The sequence below is a fragment of the Mucor velutinosus genome (assembly GCF_035048745.1).
Source record: "Mucor velutinosus strain NIH1002 chromosome Unknown tig00001553, whole genome shotgun sequence".
Lineage (NCBI taxonomy): Eukaryota > Fungi > Mucoromycota > Mucoromycetes > Mucorales > Mucoraceae > Mucor > Mucor velutinosus.
Window position 1 is genome coordinate 319,225 of NW_027041930.1, and position 16,128 is coordinate 335,352.

At 41.3% G+C, this 16,128-nt stretch overlaps 7 protein-coding genes across 7 annotated transcripts; 5 read left to right on the top strand and 2 right to left on the bottom strand.

Moving 5' to 3' along the window:
* Positions 1 to 2,181: 2,181 nt before the first annotated feature.
* Positions 2,182 to 2,792, top strand: ATG26_2 (Sterol 3-beta-glucosyltransferase; the record flags this gene model as incomplete). The annotated part of the gene is made up of 2 exons (XM_064826707.1): positions 2,182 to 2,595; positions 2,649 to 2,792. The coding sequence occupies 2 exons, from the start codon at positions 2,182 to 2,184 to the stop codon at positions 2,790 to 2,792; spliced, it is 558 nt and encodes a 185-aa protein (XP_064675764.1).
* A 112-nt stretch (positions 2,793 to 2,904) lies between these two features.
* TKL1_2 (Transketolase) lies at positions 2,905 to 4,803 on the bottom strand (the record flags this gene model as incomplete). The annotated part of the gene is made up of 6 exons (XM_064826708.1): positions 2,905 to 3,361; positions 3,421 to 3,556; positions 3,624 to 3,697; positions 3,754 to 3,885; positions 3,936 to 4,621; positions 4,681 to 4,803. 6 exons carry the CDS (start codon positions 4,801 to 4,803, stop codon positions 2,905 to 2,907), a joined length of 1,608 nt encoding a protein of 535 aa, XP_064675765.1.
* A 1,004-nt stretch (positions 4,804 to 5,807) lies between these two features.
* Positions 5,808 to 8,378, top strand: DNF1_1 (phospholipid transporting ATPase; the record flags this gene model as incomplete). The annotated part of the gene is made up of 5 exons (XM_064826709.1): positions 5,808 to 6,252; positions 6,315 to 6,976; positions 7,036 to 7,115; positions 7,173 to 7,993; positions 8,089 to 8,378. 5 exons carry the CDS (start codon positions 5,808 to 5,810, stop codon positions 8,376 to 8,378), a joined length of 2,298 nt encoding a protein of 765 aa, XP_064675766.1.
* A 237-nt stretch (positions 8,379 to 8,615) lies between these two features.
* On the top strand, positions 8,616 to 9,326 carry ATC70_007451 (uncharacterized protein; the record flags this gene model as incomplete). The annotated part of the gene is made up of 5 exons (XM_064826710.1): positions 8,616 to 8,652; positions 8,718 to 8,756; positions 8,812 to 8,871; positions 8,929 to 9,065; positions 9,132 to 9,326. 5 exons carry the CDS (start codon positions 8,616 to 8,618, stop codon positions 9,324 to 9,326), a joined length of 468 nt encoding a protein of 155 aa, XP_064675767.1.
* Positions 9,327 to 10,883: 1,557 nt separating this feature from the next.
* Positions 10,884 to 11,653, top strand: ATC70_007452 (uncharacterized protein; the record flags this gene model as incomplete). The annotated part of the gene is made up of 3 exons (XM_064826711.1): positions 10,884 to 11,054; positions 11,113 to 11,187; positions 11,246 to 11,653. The coding sequence occupies 3 exons, from the start codon at positions 10,884 to 10,886 to the stop codon at positions 11,651 to 11,653; spliced, it is 654 nt and encodes a 217-aa protein (XP_064675768.1).
* Positions 11,654 to 11,671: 18 nt separating this feature from the next.
* ATC70_007453 (uncharacterized protein) lies at positions 11,672 to 12,133 on the bottom strand (the record flags this gene model as incomplete). Its single annotated transcript, XM_064826712.1, has 3 exons — positions 11,672 to 11,746; positions 11,826 to 11,894; positions 11,948 to 12,133. The coding sequence occupies 3 exons, from the start codon at positions 12,131 to 12,133 to the stop codon at positions 11,672 to 11,674; spliced, it is 330 nt and encodes a 109-aa protein (XP_064675769.1).
* A 1,616-nt stretch (positions 12,134 to 13,749) lies between these two features.
* Positions 13,750 to 15,408, top strand: ATC70_007454 (uncharacterized protein; the record flags this gene model as incomplete). Its single annotated transcript, XM_064826713.1, has 3 exons — positions 13,750 to 14,068; positions 14,124 to 14,667; positions 14,733 to 15,408. 3 exons carry the CDS (start codon positions 13,750 to 13,752, stop codon positions 15,406 to 15,408), a joined length of 1,539 nt encoding a protein of 512 aa, XP_064675770.1.
* Between the last annotated feature and the right edge of the window lie 720 nt (positions 15,409 to 16,128).

Consider the following 16,128-nt stretch of genomic DNA (forward strand, 5'->3'; position numbering starts at 1 on the left):
AAGTTCAATAGACTCAGGAGTCCTATGGATCCTCATTTAGAACAGTACAAATTGAAGCTCCGTTAACCTTCCGCATGTGTACATCTCACAAGTATGAATTTGACCAAGCATTTTAAAAATCGGAGCGTACGAAAAGGGCAGTATTAACTTGCTGGTCTCAAGTTATCAATAAATACCTGACATGTTGAAGAATCTTGCTTCTAAGGTCAGACAGTTGTAGCTTGCTCTGTTCGATAATGGTAAGATTTGCAATTTAAAGCATGCATATTCCCCCGCTTAAAAATAGCATCTCCAATGTCGATTATCTCATGAAGTATGCATTTCCCATATAATGTTCCCACTAACAAGTTGCTCCAATATCATTATTCTACAACATATTTTAGCTTTATGTGATTCTAATTTTTTTTTAACTAGAGGACCTGGAAAATCGATTTTTCTAAATATTGATAATAGAGCTTTCAAACTAGCATTTTTCGAGAGCAAAATCTTGAGAAAGAAACGATAGTATGCCCAATATAGAATTTAAAGACGTAGTATCATCATGGCCAATATATGCCCACTTTCAGGGGTTGTTGGACATATATAGGGGTCTTTAGTTGTTACTACTTTGGGTTTCGAATAATAAAGAGAGGAGAGTGTAACGAAACCAATAAAGAACAGTATTTGGACGCTATCCTTTGTTTAACTGCCATTGTTTTGGTAGAATTTTGTTTTGATGGATGTCAACGTAAATGCTGAGATTTATCAGTTATTGGCGTAGTTATCAACCACTTAACTGCTTTCTTCTCAAATGCCTCTCGAATCGATACCTAGTTCGTTCAACCACTCTCTAGCAACTTTTCCTCCATCAAACAATTGTGCGCATTTCAAGTATCATTGCGACACTCCTATTGTTCATGCTTTCCGTCCTGAATCTAATCTGATGGTTTCAGAGATAACACTGTAGGCAATTGTATGATGCTTCAGTCATCTATGTACTCGATGTTGTTTCATCAGTATTTACCATGTTCTGATTTGAGGCATTGGCAAAGGCGCTAATAGCATGCCGACACAAGGACTGATTTGTTGATCTTGTCTTTCACGGCTCCATCTGCTTCCACGGAATTGCTTCATTGGAAGGCGATCAAACATCTCGATGAATTTAAAACACTCAAGTTCCTAGAGCATACAGAATCTGTCAATGAATAGACTGTATCCACATTTTGGAGACTCTCATGTTTTAAGAGTTTACACAGGCATTACCATGACAACGAACAATGGCAAAGTTCGTCCTTGGGTGGTTCTTCACAATGTGACCAAAGAATTCTCTTCAACAAAAACCGAGCTCATAGAATTGTTCTATACTTTCCAGCTGATAGAATATCTAATGTATAAATATCCAAATATCACCAAATGCATGTTGACTAGTGATTTCGATCCGTTCTCTTGGGCAGATTTACATCTCATTCTGCATTCACTCAAGAGAATACAGTTTAAAACGCGGATATTCTATATACCATTTGACATTTAGATGCATAATCTTGTCATGTTTGCAGAAAGACGCAGCGGAAAAGCCATATCTGACAGAGGAATACAACAGCTTGGTTATGAGTATCAATTGAATGCCATGGTCTCAAGACAAACAATCTAAAAGATTAAAACAAGTACCATGCACCATGCATCTGCTGATAGTCTAGTTGCAATAACCGTGGATATTCGAAAATTACCAGGACCAAGAAGCTTCCAAACTTGTCTATTGCTGCTATTTATCAATGTATATGGCAGGCCATTGTTATGCTAGCATTTTGGCAGGCAAAAGACTCAAGCTTGTTGATATCATAAGCGTTGGTTTGACAAACATTGGACGCTGTCGCGGTACTTTGCATGATCGCCGTCCGGTGAAAATAGCCAATTTACTTTTATTCATAAACCTTTTGCTTTTTGTTGCTGATTGAAAACATGTCATTATACACGTTTTTTGGCTGTTTGCTATTAGCGTATGGCCCCATTCTTTCTGTATTCTTTCTCTATATTGCGCCAAATGCACAATATGTATTGCTGATGGTGTCAAGGTTTGAAAAAGACACTTGGAAAATGTGCGTCGACACAATTTAACACGCAAAATGGGATAGTGCCTTTTTTTGTTTGATAGCTTTACTATTATCCAGCGTCATTTGGTATTTTGCAAAATCAGCACAAACGATGCACTTTGTCAGCATTACGTATAGTGTTGCTATCCAAGAGCTGTGTCGCTGGGGATTTTATTTACTGCTCAATAGGGCAGAGGCTGGTTTGAACACAGTCTCTGCAAACCCGAAATCACCCTTTAATCGATCTGTATTTGCGTTTGTTTCTGGATTTGGATACGCATTGATGAGCTCCCTCGTTGGATATATATCACTGTTGGTCGAATCCATTGGACCTGGTGTGATTATGTGCCCCTCTTGCCCTCAAGCAACGCTGTATTTCATATCGGCCATCACGACATCACTGTTTTCACTAATGCACATATTCTGGATGATGATATCATTCGAAGGGTTCTCGGAAGCGCCTCAAATGAAGGGCTGGTTTAAAATTGGATGGGTAATTGTATCGCATTATGGAGCTTCGTTTGCAGTAAGTTGATCCATGTGTGAATCTATGTATCTGATGCTCATGTTGTTGCATAGACCACGCTCAATTCATCCACATCTGTCAACTATGGGTGTGTGTATTCCATTGTGATATGTTTGGCTATCATCTGTCTGTCTGTATTGATTGTAGCGATCTCCCTTAAATCAAGATTTCGATTATCACTTCGTCAAACATCATAGACATATACCCCCCCCAGTCTCCTCTTTGTCTCTCTATACAATAAACCATTTTACATACATATGTTTATTTACTTCTTTGGCTACGGTTGGAAAGCAACGTTGTTTTCTAGATTTAATCGAGATCGAGATCAAGATTTTCATCTATGTGAGGAGTGGTGGTGTTTTGATTAGCATCATTGGTAGATGTCGAAGTTGTGTTGGTGGTAGATGTATCGGTAGTATTGCTATTGTTGTTGCTACTGTTATTGCTGCTGTTGTTATTGCTATCGCTGTCTTGTCTGCCTATCTCAGCCCAGGGAAATGCAACAGACAAATTCAATGGCCACGAAGCGACTTGTGGTTCGTTATTTCCATTACCAGTGCTTGTCCATCCTGCATGTGAACCACGCCCACCATTATCACTACTACTGTTGTTATTATTATTGTTGTTGTTGTCATCTGCAACGGATCTATTCGTTTCTCCTTGAGTAGCATTAGATTGGGTATTATCATTGGGGCCATTATTATCGTCGGCATTGCTGTTATTAGTGCTGTCTTGTTCTTGTTGATCGGGTAATACTGAATGGCGACTACATACATAACGTAAGCAAACACACATCTCCCTTGAATCACTTGCTATACAACTTACCAAACAGGACAGGTGCTGTTCAATTTCAGCCATGGCTTGATACACTCGTCATGAAAGATGTGTTCACATGGAAGTTCAATGACTTGTTCTTGGGACTCAAACTGATCTTTGCAAACAGCACAATCGGCCTCTTGACCTAAGCACAAGGGACAATTTGATCAATGGATTGCCTCTGTCACCCGCCATAGATGATGTCAACTTACTCTTTTCTTTGTCTGTTAATGGCCTCTTTTGCAGTGATTCAATGACTTGCTCAGGTGCAGGAGGGGGTGCATGTCTATTGGATAGAATGAGCATCCATGCCAAAAGACTGACATGCCATGGTATATTTACCCTCCATTCTGCTCCATCAGTTGTGTGATAATGTTGTCTAAAGCAGTTTGCGAGAATACATAATCGTTTGGATTTCCAATGATGCCGCTATCAAAAGCACCGCCCGTCATGTCAGATAAGAACTGTAAAAGGCTAGTAGTGTGTTAGTATTCAGTAACGAAGCCTCGTGCCATTCACTCTACTTTGCTATGTGGTTGCCTCGACGGTCTTCGTTGGTGTTTCTCGTTCCTGGATTTGTGCTGTCTCCATCTTCGTTGCGCTCATCTGCATTTGCAGCAGCAGCAGCAGCAGCGAGCGTAGCCCCAAGGTTTGGTAAACCACCTGGCATGGCCTGACCAGCTGGCACTGATTGAAAACTAACGTTGCCATCCAACATATTGCCAAAAAACACCATGGATCTTCCATCATGATCATGCCCATCAGCCCCATTACCACCTTCTCCTCCTGCTCCTGCTCCTGCTTCTCCTTCTCCATCGTTATTTTGCGTAGCAGCAACTATATCTGGACTTTGTCCCAAGAGGTTGGTGAGCAAATTATGAACAATGTTGCCGAAAGGTGAAGGTGGTCCTTCCGTTGCCGGTGGTCTTTCTCTTCCATCTTCTGTGGTGTTGCTGCTGTTGGTATTGCTTCTGGCAGGAGCAGGTGTAGGCGTGAAGAACTGGAATATATCATCCCCCATTTCACCGTGGTTGTGGGCATTGCTACCGCCACCAGGCAAAGGATTCAATCTACCCGTAGCAGGATTGTACTCGAAATAATGGCGTGAACTGAACGGCGTGCGAGCATGATCGTTGTCTGCTGCATTGGGTGATGTGTTGTGTTGATCTGCTCCAGCAAGGAACTCTCGAGGATCATCGTCGGAGTGGAGCTAAGTAACAACAGATGAATGTCTATCCTCCAAGCTGGCGCTTACATGAACACACTTGCCTCTTCGATAAATTGCTCATTGCACTGTTGACATGTTGGGTCGGGAGCCATGTAAATGGGCATTTCTGCATTGCAGATATGGCACCAGTATCTTGGTCTCGATTGACGTGTATCTGAGCTCATGTTGTGTTTAATGAAAAGGAAGAAAAAAAAGAAGGTAATGGAAAAAAAAAAAGCTCTTTTGGACTCCCCGTGATTTCAGGTTTTGTCTTGTGTGTCTATGATGGCTATTCAAAAGGGTGCTGTGTAGAATGATGGTCGACTGACATTGAAAGCGAAAAGTTGCGATCTTGACTTGGACATGCTGCCAAAATGTTGGAAACCATGCGATTTCAAGAAATGTGTTGGTGGTATTTATAGAGTGCAAAAAAGGGTGTTTTCACCGTTTCTTCCTTCTTTACTCTTCTCCTCCTTTTTCCCGCTTCCTCATCAGCATGAATCGCATCATTACAATCACACATTGCGTTCGATTGGCCACTCTTATTACGGCCGTTGTCATAGTGATAAGTTCCTTGGGATTCTATAGCAACAATTCAATTCCATTGAACCCAACCGACAGCGATCAACAGGATAGCTACATATGGATTATTCAGACAATAACAGACCGCAGATTAATATCGACATTGGTAGCCGCTCAAGCATCCATATTCTGTCCACTCTTCATCTTTCTCAGTCCAACTAATACCACCTATGCCGATACCCTGATTGAAATCGTATGTCAGTTGCTGATGCCACTTGGATTGGCATTGAGCTGGACATTTTCCATCCTGTTTGATCTCAAATCCACAGATTTAATTGGGCAAACCGACATGTGTCTATCGCAAGAAAACTGTGTGTTGTTTAGCTTCATCTTTGGCCTCAAATACCTGATCGTCGGGCTATTTGCAATTGAAACATGTTTAGTGTCTGTGTCATTTTTAACAAGAGATACTGAGGATAGACACATTCAATTACCCATTGATAGCAGTGAAAAATAATAGCATAATCAGAAAATAAAGAATTTTAATTTTGCAAATGGAATGTAAACAAAATGTTGTTGTATCGGATATTAACATGTAATAAAATGCGTTTGCAACACTTTTGCTATTGCAGTTACACTTCTTTTTCATTTAGACATATACACAAATATGTCCAGCATAAACAACACATTAACAACAACAACAACAACAGCAGCAGCAACAACATTCAACCGCAACAGCGCTCTATCGATGAATGAATTAACGTTGAAACCATGGTATTCGAATTTGCACATACCCTCTGCATCCAGTAAAAACCGCATCAGCCCTGTTGCGCCGGTGCCTGTATCCAAATCTACAGCACAGGAACCATCGTCGCCTTCGCTCAGCCATTTATTCAGGAAAATTGCCCGTACACCTACTCGAACACTGTCCAGGTCAAACACAATGATGAGCCACGCATCGTGGAAGAAGCACCAGCAAAACGTCCACATTTACCTGAAATCTCCGCATGTGGTAGCCAGTGGAGAGCTTGCAGGAAGCATTGTGATCCATGGTGATACAACACTTGTGCATAAAATTAAAAGCATACACTTGAATCTCGTAGGCCTTGAAGGTATGGTGCCTCTGTATGATGCGATATGTACATAGAGCGCTTGATTTAATATATGCATTTAGCCGTCAATGACTCTAGCAAGACACACCAAAAGTCATTCTCCTTTCTGGATCTAAGCGTGTTGCAATTGACAGATTCAGAACAAGTTACACCATATCATGTTTCAGCTAAAGCAACAGAGGAAATAAACAAGATCCTTGTTCCTTTTTGGGTATCATTGCCATCGGATTTGAGTGGTACCTATATCGATAAAAAGGGATCCATACAGTACTACCTGAAAAGCGAGATTCAGTGGCATGCCGATAAGCCGACATTGCATAAACAAGCAGTGACCATCTATTCAAATATGGTGCTCAAGTCGCTCAAAGATGCTACGGATCTGTACGCACCGGTCGTTCTCAACAACAAGCAGATTTGGAAGACAACAAAGGAGGGGCATGTGTCGATTGAAACAAGCATGCCTCGCTCTGTTTGGATGTCGGGTGCGCCTATTTACGTAACTGTAAAGACTCACAATGAAATGCTGAGCGACACGGTCTGCGATATCAAGCTGGAACTATTGCGCAAACAAAACACCTACTCGATCAACCGCCTGGACCAATCACTCGTTCCTGTAACTTCATCATGTGAGACACTTGCTACCACCTGCTTGGCGGATTTAGGTTGGTGGAAGCCATTGGAACCTGCCAGTCAAGATCAAGTAACCTTGACGATTGATACGCCTGTGAGTAATTCGTCGTTGATATCGAGATATATACATACACTAACACAACTTGCTGATAGCCTAATCAAGTAACTGTCCGACATCAGAAACTGATTGATGTGTCCTTTTCGATCAGACTGTCAATGCAATCAGTGCTCAAGTAAGTGGCCCCATGTATGTCATAAAAAAAAAATGATGGCTCAAGCAACGTGAACAGTGCGGATACGGTTGTTTCTGATATCCCAGTGATGCTCGTACATCCTATTTCCATGGACCCACCTCCAGGAAATTATACCAAATCAGTTACCACGAGCAACACAGAGGAATGCCATTTGATCCTGCAGGAAGCAGTAACTAAAATCGCCACTCAGTCCATGGTATCTGTAACATCAACGCCTTCATCTGTCTCATCCTATAGAGAAAGCGACGGCAACCAATCACTCAGTGAGATAAATGTCCCCACAAGGAAAAAGTTTACCGGCATGAAGAAGAGTCTTTCCAAATGGGGTTTACAGCTATCTCGCAAAATGTCCATCTCCTCAGGCTTAAACTCGCATAGTGATTCAGATCAACAATCCAACGCCGAAAAGACAAAGTTGAGGATCTCGTCGCCCTTGATCTCTTCCTCATCGTCGTTGTCATCCATCCGCTCTTCCGTGAGCAGCAAGTCAAGCCGCTCTCTTCAATCTGATCAAGCCAATGAAGAAATCACAAAGATAATCAAGAACAAGGAGCTCCAGGCACAGCAGCAGCAGCAGCAGCAGCAACAACAACAAGAGGAAAATCCAGAGAGAAGTATTATGAAATTTGGTCACATAATGGGTCCCAAACGATTTGGTCAGCAACCTGGATGCTTGGGTGATGCAGGTTTAGACATTCGTAACTGCTTCAATGTAGCCACTGCTACAGAGGTCATACAATGCTACGCTGCTGAAAAGGTAGAAATATCTCATTATGATGATAAAGAAGAAGGTAATTATTACATCCTTCCTCCTTATCTTGAGCCTACTCAGTTTTCTGAACTTATCAAGAAGAAAGGTGGGGAACAACGCTAATAAATAGATACAAGTATTTCAGGATAGCCATCCATGATACCGTGTGCTGATATTTTGTTTGCATTTTTTTTTATATAGAGTTTATCATGGCACCACACCCAGAAAAATGTCAACTTGATCCAGACATGATGTCAAACAGTCAAATACAGCAGTACGAACAAGATCATTATGAACCACCAAATCAAGAGGAAAGAGATGAGCAGGAGGAAGACACATTGGAAGAACCACAGCAGGGCCAAGATCAGCTACACCAACATGGAAGTAGCACGAAGCGTATGCTGGCCTCATCGAGGCATCTGAGAAATGTGCAAAGAAAGAGTGTGCAGGTTTCAAGAGATGGCCGTGCATTATTGACGTTTAGCAAATGATAGACTATTAATAAAATCAACATCAATCATTCAAGTGATTATATATTCGAGTAACATTATGGGAGAAAGGGTGCTGGATGTCTACATCTTGCTGATCGCCTTCAACGAATAAGCAATGTGACCAGCTTTCTCGAAACATTTTGGCATTCTCTCTCTCTCCAACGTCATGATTTATCCCTCATCCAGGTCAATAAAAAAAAACTCTTTTCCTCACATACACATTACATACATACAGCCATGTCTCGCTCACCTGAAAGAATGAACATTGACGACGGTAAATAAAAGCATAAATGAGCTTGATGTCACCAAATGAACACTAAACACGCGATTGCAAACCAGATGTCCGAGTCAAAGGAAGAGGATTCTCCAACAATGAGGGTATGACACCAATCAACAAACCAATCAGCCTATCCTAATGACTCTAACATGTTAGGCTCTTCACGACGTGCTGGAAGAGGAGACGCTATGAATGAAGAGTTGGAACCCGTTCGCTGTGAGTACATCACCATTACTCAACCACGACAGAAAAACTGATTGCCTGTTTGTTTAGCGGTCGAGGGTTGGATCGTGATTGTGCGTGGACTTCATGAAGAAACGGACGAAGAATCCTTGGGAGAGAGATTTATGGAATACGGCACAATCAAAAACATTCATTTGAATTTGGACAGACGTACAGGTTATGTCAAGGTAACTAGGGGGAGGAGTATCCGATGCCAGGATGGGCTCTTGGTTGACAATGTATGTATGTCGTAGGGTTATGCATTCATTGAATACGAAGCACGCAAAGAAGCAGAAACTGCCATCACAGAAGCAAATGATACACAATATCTTGGCGAAACCATCAAGGTTGATTACGCCTTCATCAAGGGGCCTTCTGCAACATTGGATGATGACCGTGATAGACGTGATCGCAGACGCAATAGAAGTTTGAGCCCTGCAAGAGATTAGTTGCTGTGGATGGAGTTGGATAAAGATACACAAAAAAAAAATAAAAGCGGATTATTTGCATTCTTATCAGACGAGATACCATTTTGACAGCGATGTTTGAAGAGTGTTGATATATAACTAGCACTGTGCTTGAATGCGTATCAGCTTTAAAGGATACTTTCTTTGTTACTAAGTATTACTGCCTTAGAGACCGTCAGGATAAGATTAGGAAGTTGAATTTCCTTGTAGATCAACAAAATACTCTCAAATAGGGATGCATCTGGAAGAGCAATTTGCAACGATTAAACTTTTCAAAAATAAATTTTCATAGTAGGAATCAAAAGAGGATAGTCGAGCCATGTTGTAATACTGTCAATTCGTAATTCCCTCTTAATTAGCTTGTTGCCTTCATGATTCAAAGTGGCACTGATTTTGCCAGCAAGCAGCCGCTGCCAAAATAGTTTAAAACGCCGCTTTGCATATGCTCCAGATTGGACAGATGGTGGCCAATTTCGACTTGCCTAAACTATTTTGACAGATTTGACTATATAAGCTGTAATGCCCATGACATGCTCCCTTAAGCTTTCTGGGAGCACTTTGCGAGGCGCATCGAATGGTGCTACTTATAGCAAGTACTTTAGACAAGCTTACTGAGCACTATGCAAAAATATGAAAACAGGTTTATCGTCAGAATGGCGAAATTTTACATATCAAAATCCTACACACATGATTTCAGGGGCTGCTTTGGACCGAGAGGAGCATTTTGATTTATATATATATATATTATGGTAAAAATCTTCGTTTTTGTGGCAAAAACGCGATCGCTCAGTTTTCGATGAAAACCATGAGGGGTACCTCATGGTTTGGAGCCGATTTCTAGTGATGTTTTTTTTTTGATCCCGAAAAAGTTGAGCAGAGGTGTCAGAAAGTTACTCCATGATCAGAGCAGTTGTCTGGTACTCTTCTGGAGGTCTAAAACGAATTTTGACACGGGGAAACATGGTTTAAATAAATACAAATTTTGCTGCATTTTTGCATATTTTTGGCTGTTTAGAGGTAATGCACGTATGCTCGCTGTCAGTGTATCAATTGCTTTCGTTGATACAGACAAGGAGCATCAAAGAGTAGTCAGATCAACAATGCCATTTGCTTATATAGGGATTTTCTTGGTCATGAAGAGTCAAACAGCCAAATTGCGCAGTCTATTGGTAAAATGATGCTTGATTGACTCAATGCTAGAGAAGCAGACAGCAGACAACACTCACATTACTTATGTGTAGCATTCGCCTAGCCAGCATACGCTCAAATTCGAAGCCAATCCTTCAGAAAGCCATACCTCTGTGAATTAGAGTAATCATGTACACAGACCGTCCTCAGGCTGGCAACTTCATTGGGCACATATTAAGGAATACGTAGGATATGATAGTAAACGTCTGCACATTGATTGTACTACAACTGAAACTTATCAATTGCTCCCAACTCTTATCTCGGTTTCCCAAAACAGCTAACAAACAAATGGTTTAAATTTCTGACTCGGGGAAACACTGATTCATCCCCACTTTTTTTCCCTTTGAAACGATGCCTATTATCTACAACATTACAACTGAAAGACAATTCCAACGACTAGTATCCAAAGCCAATGCCATCAATGTGCTTAACTTTTGGGCTTCAGGGGCAGAGCCCTGCACACACATGAACAAAGTATTCTGCGAGTTGGCGGACAGTTTTCCCTCCTTGACCTACATCCAGGTGAGTGAAAACAAAAGTATTTTGGTGTAATCAGTGGTTAAGGGCGTGTGCTATATAGGTTGAAGCAGAGGCATTTCCAGCCATAGCACAATCGATGCATGTGGGACCTGTGCCCAGCTTTTTGATAGTCAAGGCAAGTGACAAGGCAATGCACATAGCACGGAACAACATAATCATACAAAAAATCACAGGAGAACCGTACGTTGGATGTTGTTAACGGGGCCCAAGCAACTGAATTATCCAACTTGGTTGCGAAATACAACAATGCACAAGACTCAAAGCCGCACACTTTCAGCGACAATGAACTGGAGTTCCGTCTTCGAGATTTGATCCAAACGGATCATGTCATGGTATTCATGAAGGGAAATCCAAGCAAGCCTCGCTGCGGGTTTTCCAGACAAGTGGTGGAATTGTTGGCAGAGTTACAAGTGAAATACAGTTCGTTTGATATTCTGACGGACGATCAAGTAAGACAAGGACTCAAAGCCTTATCAGACTGGCCAACGTATCCTCAAATTTACGTCAAAGGCGAATTGGTAGGTGGATTAGATTTATTGAAAGAAATGATTGCATCTGGTGAATTTCAAGACATGGTATAATTGAGCAGCGGTGGTGTGTTATTTCTCTCCAGATCCAGCGGGTCGACTGATTCGCACTTGCTCCCATTCATCATCTGCATCAGCTTGTAAGCGCTGTTTTAGAGAGAGAGAGAGAGAGAGAGAAACGATTAGACATGTTGAGCATTTCATAGCAAGACAATAAATAGCTTACGAAATATTCCTCTTGTAAACTCAATTTGCGTCTATTCTTGTCCATGCCCAATGCTTCTTCTTTAGCAACCTATCGTAGTTTCTGAATAAGCATGCATCTAGAGTGCAATAACCAAAACAAACCTTGGTGTGTCTTCTGTCTCGATGATCAAATTTTGTTTGCGTTAGTTGAGCCAAGCCAAATGAACCAGCTACCATGATGGCAAGAAACGGTAATCCAAAATACAAGAATGGCTTTTTTTTAGCTTGTGCTGCTAAAGGGCTAAATGCGCTCTTTTGTCCATACGGTTTGCTTTGAAAGGTTACCATGATTGAAATGTTAATGAAAAAAAGATGTGCCACCCTGGGATTGCATTTGTTGATAGACGATAAAGCCACTCCTCGCTCAGTTTTTTTCAAGCTCAATCCCAGCAAATGTCAAAAAATGCAGATGCTGATCTTATCATTGCTGTTGTTCTCTGACTAACAGTGCACACTATATCTGGTAGACACCCGTGGCTACGGCAGCACTGGCGTACTCTTTGATCCGCACTGGATCCGTCTTGAGCCACCAAAGCACTACATTTGATGACAATTTGGCAGTGAAAATTTGATGCACCCTCCGCCCCATAAAGTGTATCAAATTATAACTGATGCGTGTGATTTCCATCATCTGTGAATGCTCCCACATTAACCCTTCTTCTCTTGGCATAATCCGCTCAAATGTGTAGGCTATCAGATAGAATCAGGAAAATGTAGTAAAGTGGAAAATAAAAAGGAGTGTCCACTAAATGCTGATAGGGAATGGCTCGAGGCAGGTGCTTTGATATGAAACTGTTTCAACGAGCCAATGCCATGTCCTAGCTTGGCACACTTGATACAACAAGAAATGGAATGGCTCATTCTCAGGCATCATTGCCATTCGCTGTCTGGCTAATTAAACACTTGCTACATTAAGCTATTTACGCTGCAAATGAAACCTTCCGTTACCATGACAAGACAGAGGGTACATTGAAACCAGCCACAGTCAATGTAGAGTTTAGCCTCGGCTGCCATCAAGCTCTGTGTGCCAGATATACATCCAAATGACACGTGTAGTCTACAAGATTGCCTTGGAATGAACATGATCTGTTTAACGACTGACGATGGTCCTTATAAATCACCATTCCAAGCCAAGACAAGCTGTTTGGTTTCTCCTGATTTTGACAATCCGGTTTTGCCATGTAGTGTTTGTATATGCATGTGGATATTGCCAGCCTGTTGCACACACACACACACACACACACACACACACACATATGAAAAATGCCTCTCTTTCTGCTTTAGTCGCACTGGATTATGATTGGGAGAAAGTGATCAGCTTGCTAATGTAAGATATATATATATATATATGGGTAATTTACTAAATGAAATAACACTGTAGATCCAACAAAAAGCTTGTCTCTATAGAGTGGACGGAATGGGATGATGGCGCTCATTCTAGCACGGTTACTAAAAAAAAAAAAAAAGAACTCTGTCCTGTAATACAATCTATGCTAGTAGTAAATTATGTCATAAGTCTATCAAACATGTATATAATAGAAGATGTTGCTGTTGAAACACACACACACACACACACACACTTTACAACTGATGTTGCTCAGGACAGTGAGACACAGTGTATGGATAAATGATTAGGGCTACTATTTATAAGTTGCCGTTTACCCCTCTGTCTCTCTGTATCTTGCTTTGTCCTCTTTCTTTTTTCATTATAAATTAAACAAATTTGGAGTTATTTTTATTTGGTAACACAACGAAAAGATCAGCTTGGCATTCTACGACTAATCAAGTAACAAAGACCAGACTAATAGGATCTAATATCAACACTCAACAGATCGTCATCCATTGTAGATCGTTTTCTCTTTTCTTCTTTCTTTCTTTTGTTTTGCTAAAACTCTATACACGCAATGACAGTGCTCAGCTCCAAGGATTCTATAAAAGGATACACTCTATTTGCCATTGCATTTGCATGCTCTCTGTTTATCCCGAGTCTCATCTATTCATTACGGAGAGATCCTATCTTTGCTGATGCCATACACAAGCCTTATTCATACCCTCCCATGGTCAAATACAGTTACAAATGGCCTGACATCTCCTCGTTTACACATGGCGTGCCTGCCATTGCAAATGCAACTGAAGAAAATGACATTTATAAAGAGATTGACCAGAGATACTGCGGCCAGGACAGATGCAGGTTCTTGTTACCTATTGCTATCACCGAGCAAGGTACTGTTGCTATGTATACAGCGTATGCTACACATGCTAACCATGCTTGAAACAGAATCAAAGGCTCAATTGCACTTTAGACAACTGGCATTCCTGGCTGGCAAAATTGACAGAACCATTGTGCTGCCCAATGTCTACAGCTCACACATGGGCTCTTGTTTACCACATCCCTTCTCTTTCTACTACGATTTGAAATGGCTGAATGACAACACGAAGCATTTCAACTACATTACAATGGAAGACTTCAAGGCCTGGCTGCTGGAAAGACATTATGCAGGCGTCATTCCCTCTGGACAAGAAATCTACATGCAAGGTTCTCGGAAATCAAGATTGCTGAAAAACATCAAAAACTGCTTTAGCGATTCCTTTGATTTCTCTGGTAGACCCACTGTGAGCTATCAATTGCAAGATCACCAAAACCAGCGTCATATCAACATCACTGATATTATGGTGGACCTGTTTAGCGACAAGGCTAGACAACATGAATACCTGGATGGAATGATCCAGTCTCCATTTCCCGGAGCAGCAAAAAAATTTAAGGTTCATACGGATGCCTCCTCGCCACCAGTGGATGTAATCAACTTGTTTTATGACAGAAGGTGCGTTGTCGTACAGAGAGTTCTTACTATAACAATGACTCATGTAGAGAAAACCAAACAAATAGATACAAGTTCATCAACGACCATGATGCGCAGGCACCTCTGCCATACAGCCAACGATGGGTCGATGTAGCGAATCAAATTTCCAATCAATTAAAGCCATACATGGCAATTCATTGGAGAATGGAAAGGCTAGAACCTGTTTCCAATTTGCTGCCGTGCGCTATGGATCTCATTGACAAAGTGCACCAACTCACCATCGACAACAACGAGCAAAAGTACCCCAATGTGTTTTTGCTGACAGATTATCCACATCTGATCAACGCCACTGGAGCCAGACCTGAATCCAACTCGTTCAGAATGAGCGAGCTGAAAAACGAACACCACCAGGCCATTCAATATCTATACCAACATTTAAACATCTCATTGACTTCAGTCAACAACAACAAGATACCGTACAACGAATTGCCCAGCGACAATTGGCACATTCTGCCTATCAACGCTTCTTCAGATGACAGCCTACTGCCTGCAGATCGCAGTATTCTCGGTATTGTCGATAAATTAGTAGCCATGAATGCGCAATGGTTCTTTGCTGGCCGTCCTGGCGTTTGCGCAAAGTCAAGCAGCTTCACTGGCCGTATATCGAATAGTAGACATCAAGCGTTCAAGCACGGCGATGAAAATATCAAAATGCCAGTGAAAACATTTGATATGAAAAAGACACAGCCGGCCCAAGACTAGATTGTGCCATTGCACTCGTTTCTTTGTAATATATCTTTAGTATAACCTTGTAACAATAAATAAAAACCTTCCATGTACAAACTCTCTTACTAGCAAAGTACGCCTTGTGGATGTATTGTGAGCAAATGCTTTCAAGGATGTGTCTCTTTGTACGCTGCACATCCATATCTGATGTCCGCGACCTCTTGTATCACCATGAACACCACAAGAATATGTAATAAGCATGACAATCGACCTTGACATGCACAATGCTCTCCCGCAATGACTTGCTTCGGTTGGTCAGATGTTGATGTTGATGATGGATAGCCTCAAGGACTTTTTTTTTTTTTTTTTTTTTTTTTTTCTCATCGTGTGCACTGTAAACACAAAACACTCATAGTAAACAGAAGCTCTAAAAATAGTAGCGCTATCTTTTGTGTGATGAAATTATTGGAAACCGTATGTTTGATGTATCCCCTGCTTATTAATACTTTTTTTTTTTTTTTTTTTTTTTTTTCAATTCATTTACGAAATTAATTCATTGCTCTACCAGTAAGGCGGACGCAGGTACACAAATATCAGTCAGACATTGGAAATTGGGACAACATGCTAGAACAGCATGCTTGTAGCCACACGGCTTTAGTGGTCCTAAACAAGCTTGCTGCGTGCTCTGAGATACAAACATGGGCAGAAGGAGGGCTATGATACACGTCTTGAATGGAAGCAGCATTTTGCACGAGT